Source organism: Coregonus clupeaformis, chromosome 20, assembly GCF_020615455.1.
Source record: "Coregonus clupeaformis isolate EN_2021a chromosome 20, ASM2061545v1, whole genome shotgun sequence".
In the NCBI taxonomy this organism is placed as follows: Eukaryota; Metazoa; Chordata; class Actinopteri; order Salmoniformes; family Salmonidae; genus Coregonus; species Coregonus clupeaformis.
Window position 1 is genome coordinate 64,290,580 of NC_059211.1, and position 13,159 is coordinate 64,303,738.

Here is a 13,159-nt window from a genome sequence, read left to right on the forward strand (position 1 = left end):
GAGAACACAAAAATAACCCTCTCCCCCTGTCAGTGGAGGCTGCTGAGGGGAGGACAGCTCATAATAATGGCTGGAATGGAGTGAATTAAATCTTATCAAACATGCGAAAACAATGTGTTTGATACCAATTCCATTCCAGCCATTATTATGAGCCGTCCTCCCCTCAGCAGCCTCCACTGTCCCCTATACACACCCCCTCTCTCTCCTTCGTGGTTACCAGCTCACCTGAGAATCCTAACTGTCCTAGCTACCCACGCTGCTTATCACACGTTCAGGCAGAAAGGAAGAGAGAGGGAAGACACCAAGACTGAGTGTGACTGTGATGGAAAATAGAACGTTGAGAGACTTGAGAAGAAGAAAGGAGAAAAGTCTATGTAGTTGTGTGTCCTGTATATTTAGCAGTGCCTTCTAGTCTGACCTGATCCTAAGGGCTATGAATGTATTGACCCATGTAATGCGTCCCAAATGGTCCACACTTCCCTATAGGCCCTGGTCAAAAGGACTGCACTCTGTAGGGAATAGGCAGCCATTTGGGACGTAGACATTGATGTTTCCTCTTCCTCCTGTGAACTATTTTTAGATCTGTTTTATACAGTTTCATGTACATAGAACGTCTCGGTCCCAAATGGCACCCTATTCCTGATATAGCGCACTACTTTGGACCAGGACCTCCATAGGGCCTTGGTCAAAAGTAGTGTGCTATATGTGTGTCCTGCGGTTACAGCCGCTGAGCCCAGCACACATACATGCCAGAGTTGACGTAGCTGCTCAGCCTGAAGTGTCCCCTCTGGCTTTTCTGTGGCGTGATCTGTAAGACGCTTCAGGAGGGCGGTCACGTGTGTTTGAGGCAGAGGTCTTGGGTTCGAGCATCGGTAGGAGCCAACTCATTTACATTTGTCATTTAGCAGACGCTCTTATCCAGAGCGTGCATACAGTGAGTGCATACATTATTTTTCATACCCCCCGTGGGAATCGAACCCACAACCCTGGCGTTGCAAACGCCATGCTCTACCAACTGAGCTACATCCCTGCCGGCCATTCCCTCCCCTACCCTGGACGACGCTGGGCCAATTATGTTCCCGATCGCGGCCGGCTACGACAGAGCCTGGATTCGAACCAGGATCTCTAGTGGCACAGCTAACACTGCGATGCAGTGCCTTAGACCACTGCGCCACTCGGTGCACAACTCGGGAGGAAGCGGTACTCTTTAAGCAAGCAGCATGACGTTCTTTACATAGCTATGGTTTGAATCCAGCACACTACCCTCCCTGTCTTTCCAACACTGTACTATCTCTTCAATAAATAAATAAATAGTGCACTACATAGGGAATAGGGTGCGCTCTGGTCAATTGCAGTGTACTATATAGGGAATAGGGTGCCATTTCAGACGCACTCTCTGTCTTGTATGTAACAATGATTCAGGACTCTGAATGTTTTCTTTTCTTGTTTTTAATGTGTTGGTTTGTGGGTAATTAATTTAAAACATTTTTAGAGACGTACGGACAATGAACTTGATGTTGTAGCACTTGTTGAATGGGGGAGTCAAGTGTGTGTATATGTGAGAGAGGCTGTGTTTGAGAGTGTGTGAGACTGGAAAAAAGGTGCATGTATATTGTATGGCTCTACCCCTCTATAAGTTGCTCTGTAAATCTGTCAATTAATTATCCGGTGATGACAAGAAAATACAAATACTGTAACTACCCAATTATTTTGAGGTTGTGCCTTTTTGTTGTTGTCCAATAGTCCATAATGTCTGATATGAAGTCAAAACTGAAAAGGTTAACATTATTTACCTACTAAGCTGAAAAATAGTCTGATAGTAAAATTGTGTGTGAACACACATTTGCTTACCACTTATGTGATAGTCTAATGATAGTTTCAGAAGTAACTTTTCCTTTAATGGTCTTCACCCATCTGAAACTTAAAGGGGCAGTGCTGTCAAAATAAATAAAAGGATATTTCCACACTGAGGTAGAAATTATACTGAAATTATGATAATGCCCTTTTTTTAGTGTAAGAGGTTTTTGGAGAAAAAAATGGTGGGAATTTCAGCCTAATCTAATTATTAGATTCAGGTGCGCTAGATTAGGGTTGTAGCGAAAACCTACAGGATGGTAGCTCTCCAGGAACCTGGTTGGAGAGCCCTGCTCTAGAGTCTACAAATACATAAAAATTGTTGCAATGCACAAAGAATGTCATCTGGTGACCCACCTGGACCACTGCCGCAACCCACAAGTGGGTCCCGACCCACAGTTTGAGAACCACTGGTCTTGAAGATCCTATCCGCCAACCAGGGCTGTGTATGTAAATATTTAAATTTGTATCAACACACACATGATCATCAGAGCATTCCAATGGCAAAAGGAGGCTCAGGGAAATAAATTATACAAAATTATATATATATATATATATATATATATACATACAGTGGGGGAAAAAAGTATTTAGTCAGCCACCAATTGTGCAAGTTCTCCCACTTAAAAAGATGAGAGGCCTGTAATTGTCATCATAGGTACACGTCAACTATGACAGACAAAATGAGAGAGAAAAATCCAGAAAATCACATTGTAGGATTTTTTATGAATTTATTTGCAAATTATGGTGGAAATTAAGTATTTGGTCAATAACAAAAGTTTCTCAATAGTTTGTTATATACCCTTTGTTGGCAATGACACAGGTCAAACGTTTTCTGTAAGTCTTCACGAGGTTTTCACACACTGTTGCTGGTATTTTGGCCCATTCCTCCATGCAGATCTCCTCTAGAGCAGTGATGTTTTGGGGCTGTCGCTGGGCAACACGGACTTTCAACTCCCTCCAAAGATTTTCTATGGGGTTGAGATCTGGAGACTGGCTAGGCCACTCCAGGACCTTGAAATGCTTCTTATGAAGCCACTCCTTCGTTGCCCAGGCAGTGTGTTTGGGATCATTGTCATGCTGAAAGACCCAGCCATGTTTCATCTTCAATGCCCTTGCTGATGGAAGGAGGTTTTCACTCAAAATCTCACGATACATGGCCCCATTCATTCTTTCCTTTACACGGATCAGTCGTCCTGGTCCCTTTGCAGAAAAACAGCCCCAAAGCATGATGTTTCCACCCCCGTGCTTCACAGTAGGTATGGTGTTCTTTGGATGCAACTATGCATTCTTTGTCCTCCAAACATGACGAGTTGAGTTTTTACCAAAAAGTTATATTTTGGTTTCATCTGACCATATGACATTCTCCCAATCCTCTTCTGGATCATCCAAATGCACTCTAGCAAACTTCAGACGGGCCTGGACATGTACTGGCTTAAGCAGGGGGACACATCTGGCACTGCAGGATTTGAGTCCCTGGCGGCGTAGTGTGTTACTGATGGTAGGCTTTGTTACTTTGGTCCCAGCTCTCTGCAGGTCATTCACTAGGTCCCCCCGTGTGGTTCTGGGATTTTTGCTCACCGTTCTTGTGATCATTTTGACCCCACGGGGTGAGATCTTGCGTGGAGCCCCAGATCGAGGGAGATTATCAGTGGTCTTGTATGTCTTCCATTTCCTAATAATTGCTCCCACAGTTGATTTCTTCAAACCAAGCTGCTTACCTATTGCAGATTCAGTCTTCCCAGCCTGGTGCAGGTCTACAATTTTGTTTCTGGTGTCCTTTGACAGCTCTTTGGTCTTGGGCATAGTGGAGTTTGGAGTGTGACTGTTTGATGTTGTGGACAGGTGTCTTTTATACCGATAACAAGTTCAAACAGGTGCCATTAATACAGGTAACGAGTGGAGGACAGAGGAGCCTCTTAAATAAGAAGTTACAGGTCTGTGAGAGCCAGAAAAAAAAAACCATAATTTGCAAATAAATTCATTAAAAATCCTACAATGTGATTTTCTGGATTTTTTTTCCTCAATTTGTCTGTCATAGTTGACGTGTACCTATGATGAAAATTACAGGCCTCTCATCTTTTTAAGTGGGAGAACTTGCACAATTGGTGGCTGACTAAATACTTTTTTTCCCCACTGTACATACACACACACACACACACACACTCACATACAGCTCTGGAAAAAATTAAGAGACCACTGCAAAATTATCAGTTTCTCTGGTTTTACTATTTATAGGTATGTGTTTGGGTAAAAATAACATTTTTGTTTTATTCTATAAACTACTGACAACATTCTCCCAAATGCCAAATAAAAATAGTCATTTAGAGCATTTATTTGCAGAAAATGACAACTGGTCAAAATAACAAAAATGATAGTGTTGTCAGACCTCGAATAATGTAAAGAAAATAAGTTCATGTTCATTTTTAAACACAGTACTAATGTTTTAATTTAGGAAGAGTTCAGAAATCAATATTTGGTGGAATAACCCTGATTTTCAATCACAGCATTCATGCGTCTTGGCATGCTCTCCACCAGTCTTTCACATTGATGTTGGGTGACTTTATGCCACTCCTGGCGCAAAAATTCAAGCAGCTCTGCTTTGTTTGATGGCTTGTGACCATCCATCTTCCTCTTGATCACATTCCAGACGTTTTAAATGGGGTTCAGGTCTGGAGATTGGGCTGGCCATGACAGGGTCTTGATCTGGTGGTCCTCCATCCACACCTTGATTAACCTGGCTGTGTGGCATGGCACATTGTCCTGCTGGAAAAACCAATCCTCAGAGTTGGGGAACAATGTCAGAGCAAAAGGAAGCAAGTTTTCTTCCATGACAACCTTGTACATGGCTTGATTAATTCAAATCTGCCCGATTCCAGCCTTGCTGAAGCACCCCCAGATCATCACCGATCCTCCACCAAATGTCACAGTGGGTGCGAGACACTGTGGCTTGTAGGCCTCTCCAGGTCTCCGTCTAACCATTAGACGACCAGGTGTTGGGCAAAGCTGAAAATTGGACTCATCAGAGAAGATGACCTTACTCCAATCCTTATGGTATTTTGCAAACAGCCTGGCTCTTCTTTGCTTCTCATTGATGAAGGGCTTTTTTCTAGCTTTGCACGACTTCAGCCCTGCCCCTAGGAGCCTGTTTCAAACCGTCCTCGCCGTGCACTTCATCCCAGCTGCCGTTGGCCATTCTTTTTGTAGGTCACTTGATGTCATCCTGGGATTTATTTGCACTTTTCGCACCAAAGTACGTTAATCTCTAGGAGACAGAACGTGTCTGCAATCAATCCCAGAACAACAGCAATGGACCTTGTGAAGATGCTGGAGGAAACAGGTACAAAAGTATCTACAGTAAAATGAGTCCTATATCGACATAACCTGAAAGGCCGCTCAGCAAGGAAGAAGCCACTGCTCCAAAACCGCCATAAAAAAGCCAGACTACGTTTTGCAACTGCACATGGGGACAAAGATCGTACTTTTTGGAGAAATGTCCTCTGGTCTGATCTAACAAAAATAGAACTGTTTGGCCATAATGACCATCGTTATGATTGGAGGAAAAAGGGGGTACTTGCAAGCCGAAGAACACCATCCCAACCGTGAAGCATGGGGGTGGCAGCATCATGCTGTGGGGGTGCTTTGCTGCAGGAGGGACTGGTGCACTTCACAAAATAGATGGCATCATGAGGAAGGAAAATTATGTGGATATATTGAAGCAACATCTCAAGAAATCAGCCAGGAAGTTAAAGCTTGTTCGCAAATGGGTCTTCCAAAAATGGACAATGACCAAAGTTGTGGCAAAATGGCAAAAAGTCAAGGTATTGGAGTGGCCATCACTAAGCCCTGACCTCAATCCTATAGAACATTTGTGGGCAGAACTGAAAAAGCGTGTGCGAGCAAGGAGGCCTACAAACCTGACTCAGTTACACCAGCTCTGTCAGGAGGAATGGGCCAAAATTCAACCAACTTATTGTGGGAAGCTTGTGGAAGGCTACCCGAAACATTTGACCCAAGTTAAACAATTTAAAGACAACGCTACCAAATACTAATTGAGTGTATGTAAACTTCTGACCCACTGGGAATGTGATGAAAGAAATAAAAGCTGAAATAAATCACTCTCCTATTATTCTGACATTTCACATTCTTAAAATAAAGTGGTGATCCTAACTGACCTAAAACAGGGAATTTTTACTAGGATTAAATTTCAAGAATTGTGAAAAACTGAGTTTAAATGCATGTAAACTTCCGACTTCAACTGTATATACACACACATACATATATACACACAAGTATATATATATATATATATACACACAACCGTTCAAAAGTTTGGGGTCACTTAGACATTTCCTTATTTTCGAAAGAAAAGCAATTTTTTTGCTATTTAAATAACATCTAGTTTATTGCTTCTTTAATCAGCACAGCAGTTTTCAGCTGTGCTAACATAATTGCAAAAGGGTTTTCAAATGATCAATTAGCCTTTTAAAATGACAAAACTTGGATTAGCAAACACAACGTGCCATTGGAACACAGGATTGATGGTTGCTGATAATGGGCCTCTGTACGCCTATGTAGATATTCCATTAGAAATCAGCCGTTTCCAGCTGCAATAGCCATTTACAACATTAACAGTGTCTACACTGTATTTCTGATCAATTTGATGTTATTTTAATGGACAAAAAAAATTGCTTTTCTTTCGAAAACAAGGAAATGTCTAAGTGACCCCAAACTTTTGAACAGTAGTGTGTATATATATATATATGAGTTTTCAACAACAACAAAAAAGTGATTTATTAGCCATACAGTGATGATTTTAAAATTAAAAAAGACTGCATGGGGCTTTAAACTATACTATTTAGAGAGTTTTTTTTAAAGAAAGCTGTCTGTGGCTTTTCATCAGAGCTCTGACGGGGTCAACTACATGTCTACATCCACTCAAATCATACCACCCATACCCAACTGATTAACAACCGTTTAGGTCAGCATGTCGCGCGGAAAAACCGGTAAACTAGACCGGTGGTTGATGGGGCTGTGTGCGGTCGCAGATTACGCTGAGCTTGCGAAATGAGGCCACGGCTCGAGTCTCTTGAATGAAAAAACAGTGAAACGTTCAACTCATTAGGAACACAAAGGGTAGCTAATCCTCGACCCACGCGCTTGGCAGGATTTGAGGCGCGACTCGCAAAAAAAGCGTTGGTGAGCGTGAAAGCTTATTGTTGGCGACAGTGACATATTCAAACCAATGATTATTATGGCAGTTTGCTAGTTTCATAGTAACGCACCTTGTGGATACAGTGGAAATGGCAGCACTCACTCAGGCGTCAATTTCTCCTGCCGAAACGTCACTTCCACGGGATTTCTGAAATTTTTCCAATGCTGAAATACCGTGGGAGTCTATGAGACCAGGCTGCGTGGGAGGGATCTCCCGTCCCAAGTTAACTAGGTGGGAAAACTTTTCGGGAGTTGGGATTCAGTTGCCTACTATAGCTGCGCTCACTGGCCATCTATTTTATGAAAATGTTGTTTGTCTCTTGTGTCTAACACAACAAGGAAGTATTCACAATATACTTGTTGACTAGGTGGTTGTTTGGGAAGGTTGGGTAACGAGCCACCTTTTTGGCTAGTGAGTGGGTAAACGTTTTCATATTTTTCGATTGGATATCGCGGGCGATTCCGCATCATGTAACAACGTATGGACATGCGCTTCCTATGCGAACCGATTCAAGGACGTTTTTTCCTTGATTATCTGAATTTTGTCATAAAAAGGAATAGGACAGAACATTTGGCCATATTGTTGCTGACATTTGGCATAGAAAACCACACCAAAATGTGACACATCAAAAGAGGAAAAAGCGATCATCAAAACCTAATTGGATAAACATTCTCGAGTCAACTATCACCGTCAACCACGGTAACTGATCCCTAAAGTGGATCCCCCTTCCCCGGTATTATTCTAGCTCGTGCGTGTCCGGTGAACGGGGAGATGAGCGAGCCGAGATGGGACTGTGTCTCAGTTCAGAACAAGACCTAACAGAGGAGGGGAAGAAGGCGAAGATTCAGAGCGCTAAGATAGACCGGGACCTCTATGAATATGCCAAGAGGGAGATGAACGTGGTCAAAATACTAATGCTCGGTAAGTCTCTCTCTCTCTCTCAATTAAATTAAATTCAAAGGAATTTATTGGCATGGGGGAACATGTTTACATTGCCAAAGAAAGTGAAATAGATCAACAAAAGCGAAATAATCAAAAATGAAGAGTAAACATTAAACTCACAAGTTTCAAAGGATTAGATACATTTCAAATGTCACTCTCTCTACTCTCTCTCTGTGTGGTAGTAGTATTAATAATAGTTAGTGGACAATATTCCCCCTTTGGCAGAATAGTATTTTGACGTTGTTCTGTATTGTGTAGCCGAGTTTTCTCTGGTCAGATCAACTGGTCATACTCCTGGCCCCAAGTTATGACAGTAGGCCTGCACAACGCCGTTGGAAGTTTAGCCTATGTCCATTAACTAAAAAGCCCCACACACTTCTAGCTCAAATGAGGCTATTGGTACAATAGTGAAGAGCTAAAAAGACCCATACTAGATCAAATGATTGGTTAAACAGAACACAGTGAGGAGCTTAAAGGGTGCAGGGCAGGCGCTTCCACACAATGGTCAAAAATTCTTTCTGGTCAGTCACAGTGAATGAATCACAGTGCAGATAGAGGCCAATGTGGTTTGTGATCAGATTAACAAGAGTAAGATAAACACCCTGGGCCCGGTTGCATAAAACATCTTAAGTACATTTTCCCCATATCTTTTCCCTTAGTTTTTTGCACAAAACATTTTAAGGCAAATTTCCCCCTTAAATTAAGTGAAAAAGTTAAGGTTGCCCCTGAGGTCCATTAAGTGCTTCATTCAGTATGGATATCAATGTCCATACTGAAGGTGAATGTTGCTTTCCTCTGCCCTGGTTTCAAAAGGAAAACTTCCACCAGCTAGCTAGGTAGCTGCACAATCCATGGCTGCAAAGCTAGCTGGCTACATACTCTGTACCACAGGAGGTTGGTGGCACATTCATTGGGGAGGACGGGCTCGTGGTAATGGCTGGAGTGGAATGGTGTCAAACACATGGAGTGTTATATGCATACTACCGTGCTCCACGCTCTGAGTGCATTCTCTGAGAACGTTCTCTTGAGTACATTCTTGTGAGGACGAGAGTGTGGAGAACGCGTAAAACATTAGATTTGAGCATTACTGACACTCTCCCTACTGTATTATCTCACGCTGCACCACAAAGCAAACATTTTACTTCATAATTATCAGCTAGATATATGTGAATCGTAGTAATCTAGCTAGCCAGCTAGTTAAACAGGCAAAAAATTATCTACAACTAATGTTATGCAAGGTAGATGTAAATGTTTCGTGGGCAGCTAGTTAGCTAGCTACCAATTATTCGTGGCTAGCTAGCTAGCCAGTTAGCCCTATTGACTTGACTATGGACTTACCCATTCACTGAACCTTCTTCCAGCCAGGACAATGTCAATAGAGACGAAAGCAAACATTTTAACTATAAGCTAGCTATATGTGAATTGTAATAATGTAGCTAACCAGATAGTTTAACAGGCAAAAATGACCTAAAACTAAAGTTCTGCAAGGTACAGACAGTAATGTCAATTCTTCATGGGTAGCTAGCTAACAATTCTTCATGGCTATCTGGCTAGCCAACAGTACTAGTAGCTAGCCATTTAGCCCTATTGACTTATTATGGGCTTGCGATCTACAATATGTAGGCAGGTAAACATGCCAAAATTAACACAGCATGTATTTATTAACGTGACAAGATAAAATATTGTAGTCAGGCAACATATGAGATGTGAATAGGCAACATTTCATTCCGAAGTCGGAGTGTGTGTTCTCTCGCTTCAGCTCAAATAATGTCTGCCATTGATTTAAATACATTTTGCTTCATTTTTTACATGGTTGCGTCATATTTCTTTGTTTTCTGTTGAAGCTTGCATCGATGCATGCTTCAAAAGATGTACAAACTGAGTACGCATTCAAGAAAAGCCTTCCGTGCTCCGTTTCGCATACTTTGATCTGGACTCATACTCCGAACCTTGCGTGCGCCAATTTGCGTGCTCGGAGCACGGTAGTATGCATTTTGAGAAACACCCAAGGTTTCTATGTGTTTGATGCCATTCCATTCACTCCGTTCCAGCCATTATTATGAGCCGTCCTCCCCTCAGCAGCCTCCACTGCTCTGTAGTTAGCTTGATGTGCTAGAAAGTATTAGAAACAAGTTGAGAAAAAAATAACTAAAATAAACGTGTTTTATTGTCTTCTGAATCTATTTGTTTCTCTGGTCTTGAATGTAGAAGTTCTATTTTGCGATCTCCCAAAATTAATGCGATCTCTTTGAAGACTTGTCAGTGAATCAGGTCGTCTCCATGGTAACCAGAGACACTTTCTGTTGTACATGCCTTCAAACTACTGTAAAAGCCTTAAATGATGCCCTTACCTAAGGAAATGTTTGAGTGGCTCTATGCAACACCCTTAAACAATTCCCTTAAGTATGGGAAAATGATTCCTTAAGGGAAACACTTAAGATGTTTTATGCTGTCTTGCCAACTCTCCTATCTATGGTCATTGTCCAATCACAGCACAAACTGATCTTGGACCCAAGCTACAACATAAAGGCATTGTCCTTGAACTTGTTGTAATACAATGTAAGAAACTCTCCATCTCTTTTTCTCTCTCAAGTCAATTCAAAGGGGCTTTATTGGCATGGGAAACATGTTTACGTTGCCAAAGCAACTGATATAAACAAAAGCGAGAAGATGCAAAACAACATAAACAAAAAACAATTAGAATTTAACAGGAAATATTGCACTCAAGGTTTCAAAAATACATTTCAAGTGTTATATTATCAGGTCTCTCTCTGTCTCTCTCTCTCTCTCTCTCCATCTCTTATACCCTCCGTCCCACTCAGGAGCAGCAGAGAGTGGGAAGAGTACTCTGGTCAAACAGATGAAGATCATCCACAGCCACGGCTTTACCAAGCTGGAGCTGACCAGCTTCAAGGTACACACCAAGAGCCCCACAGGTCATCTAAATACAGTAGGAGCCTGATCAAAACGCTCACACACACACCAAGAGCCCCACAGGTCATCTAAATACAGTAGGAGCCTGATCAAATTGCTTGAAAGCCATTGTGTGGACGTCTGTTGTCATATCTGCATAGATCAGGTGCTGGTTGCGACTCACTCTAATGGAACTGGCCAGGTGAGATGGATAGATGATCATATCACTCATTTGATAAGAAGTGGAATAAGAGAGAGAGGGGGTCAGAGAAAGAGTGAGAGAGGGAGGGGAAGAGAAGGTGAGTGAGGGGCGTAGCGCCTAAAAGAGGAGAGATGGAGACGGAGAGAAGGGGGTGAAGTGATGTAGGGTTGGAGAGGAATGCAGTGGTTTGAGTCTGTCCATTCCTCTAAGGAGAATAAGGAATAGGCTGCCATTTGGGAAGCATCCAATATGTGGTGAGCGCGGCGCTTGACGCCAAGGTAGTGGAGATACAAAATGTATGCACGCATGACTGTAAGTCGCTTTGGATAAAAGCGTCTGCTAAATGGCATATTATATTATTATGTGGGGCCTGTCGTCTTCTGGGGACGCACATCTGCACACACTCTTCCTGTGTGTGTGTCCTAAGGTTTCAGAATGGGGTTAAATAGAGGAATGTGGACAATACTGAGACACACCCCCTCACTGACTGGGGGAACCACCCACTCTCTCTCTCTCCCTCTACTCCCCCATTCTCTCTGTATCTCTCCCTCTACTCCCCCACTCTCTCTGTCTCTCTCTCTACTCCCCCCCTCTCTCTCTACTCCCCCTCTCTCTGTCTCTCCCCCACTCTCTCTGTCTCTCTCTCTCTCCCTCTCTCTCTGTCTCTCCCCCACTCTCTTCCTTTTGTCACTCTATCCAAGGGCCTAAGGATGACAGATTTTTCACCTAGGCTCAACCGCGACCTTTTCGTTGGCACAATGCTCTTACCCACGGGCCCCTCTCTCTCTGTCTCTCCCTCTCTCTGTCTCTCTCTCCCCCTCTCTCTCTGTCTCTCCCCCACTCTCTCTCCCTCTCTCTCTGTCTCTCTCTACTCTCTCTCTCTCTCCCCCTCTCTCTCTTCTCCCTCTAACTTTCTTCCCATCCCTCTCTATTTTCCTTCTCACTTTGATTTTTATTCCTCTCTTCATCGCTCCCTTGCTCACCCCAATTCTCTACCTCTCTTTCTCCCCTCTTCACCCTTTCCCTCTTCTACTCTTTCTCCCCCTCCCTCCCTCCCCCTCTCTCCTTCCCTCACTCTGCCTTCTATATAATGTAGCAACATAATGAACACGTGTTGAGAGGAAACAACACTTGTTATCCCCCCACCCACCGGATAGACTCTGATATGCCAGATGAAGGTCCCGGGTGGTGATATGTGAAGGTGAAGGTTAGGCCATTTCCCTCCTCTTTCTCATAAAAGTCAGATTATCCAAGACTCACTCCACCATCACTGCCCCAATCAGTCCCCCTTTGATCTAAAGAGACACATTTGTAACATTAGCGCCATTGGTAACCTTAGCGCCATGGTAACATTAACACCCTCTCTTCCAGTGGAATAAATCACACGCTGCCTCACTGCCCTATCTATGCCCTTCCCTGAACCAACGAAAACAGAGACACACCCTGCTTTCTCTCTTACGCACACACACACACACACACACACACACCCCCGCCTTCCCCTGTCCTGTCCTGTCCTGTCCTGACCATGCCCTGTACAGTTGATCTCTGCTCTAGGCCTGCTGCAGACTGGTAGAGACTATTTGATGAACCACACCAATTCTGTAGCAGGAATCATGCTTGCATCCCAAATGACATCATATTCCCTATATAGTGCACTACTTTTGACCAGAGCCCATAGGGCTATATAGGGAATAGGGTACCATTTGGGACGCACCCCTTTCTCTGTCCCATCGTTGGCTTGTGTTGTAGCCTGAAGTCCACGATTAGCTCCTTGGTTTTGTTGACGTTGAGGGAGAGGTTATTTTCCTGGCACCGCTCCGCCAGGGCCCTCACCTTCTCCCTGTAGGCTGTCTCGTTGTTGTTGCTTTCTTGAAGCAAGTGGGGACAACAGACTGGGATAGGGAGAGATTGAATATGTCCGTAAACACTCCAGCCAGCTGGTCTACACATGCTCTGAGGCTTGGGAAGCTGTCTGGACCAGCAGCCTTGCGAGGGTTAACACGCTTAAATTTCTTACTCACGTCGGCCACGGA

The 13,159-nt window shown here is 43.3% G+C and overlaps 1 protein-coding gene across 2 annotated transcripts in view; it reads left to right on the forward strand.

Moving 5' to 3' along the window:
* Positions 1-6,954: 6,954 nt before the first annotated feature.
* Positions 6,955-13,159, forward strand: part of LOC121534302 (guanine nucleotide-binding protein G(o) subunit alpha) — a 42,627-nt gene continuing 36,422 nt past the window's right edge. The window contains exons 1-2 of one of the 2 annotated variants that reach the window (XM_041840940.2): positions 6,955-7,990; positions 10,840-10,925. In XM_041840940.2, the coding sequence (XP_041696874.2) occupies positions 7,855-7,990; positions 10,840-10,925 (222 nt within the window). In that variant the 5' untranslated portion in view covers positions 6,955-7,854. Of the gene's footprint in view, positions 7,991-10,833; positions 10,926-13,159 lie in introns of both variants that reach the window. The other variant, XM_041840939.2, reaches the window with a different exon arrangement.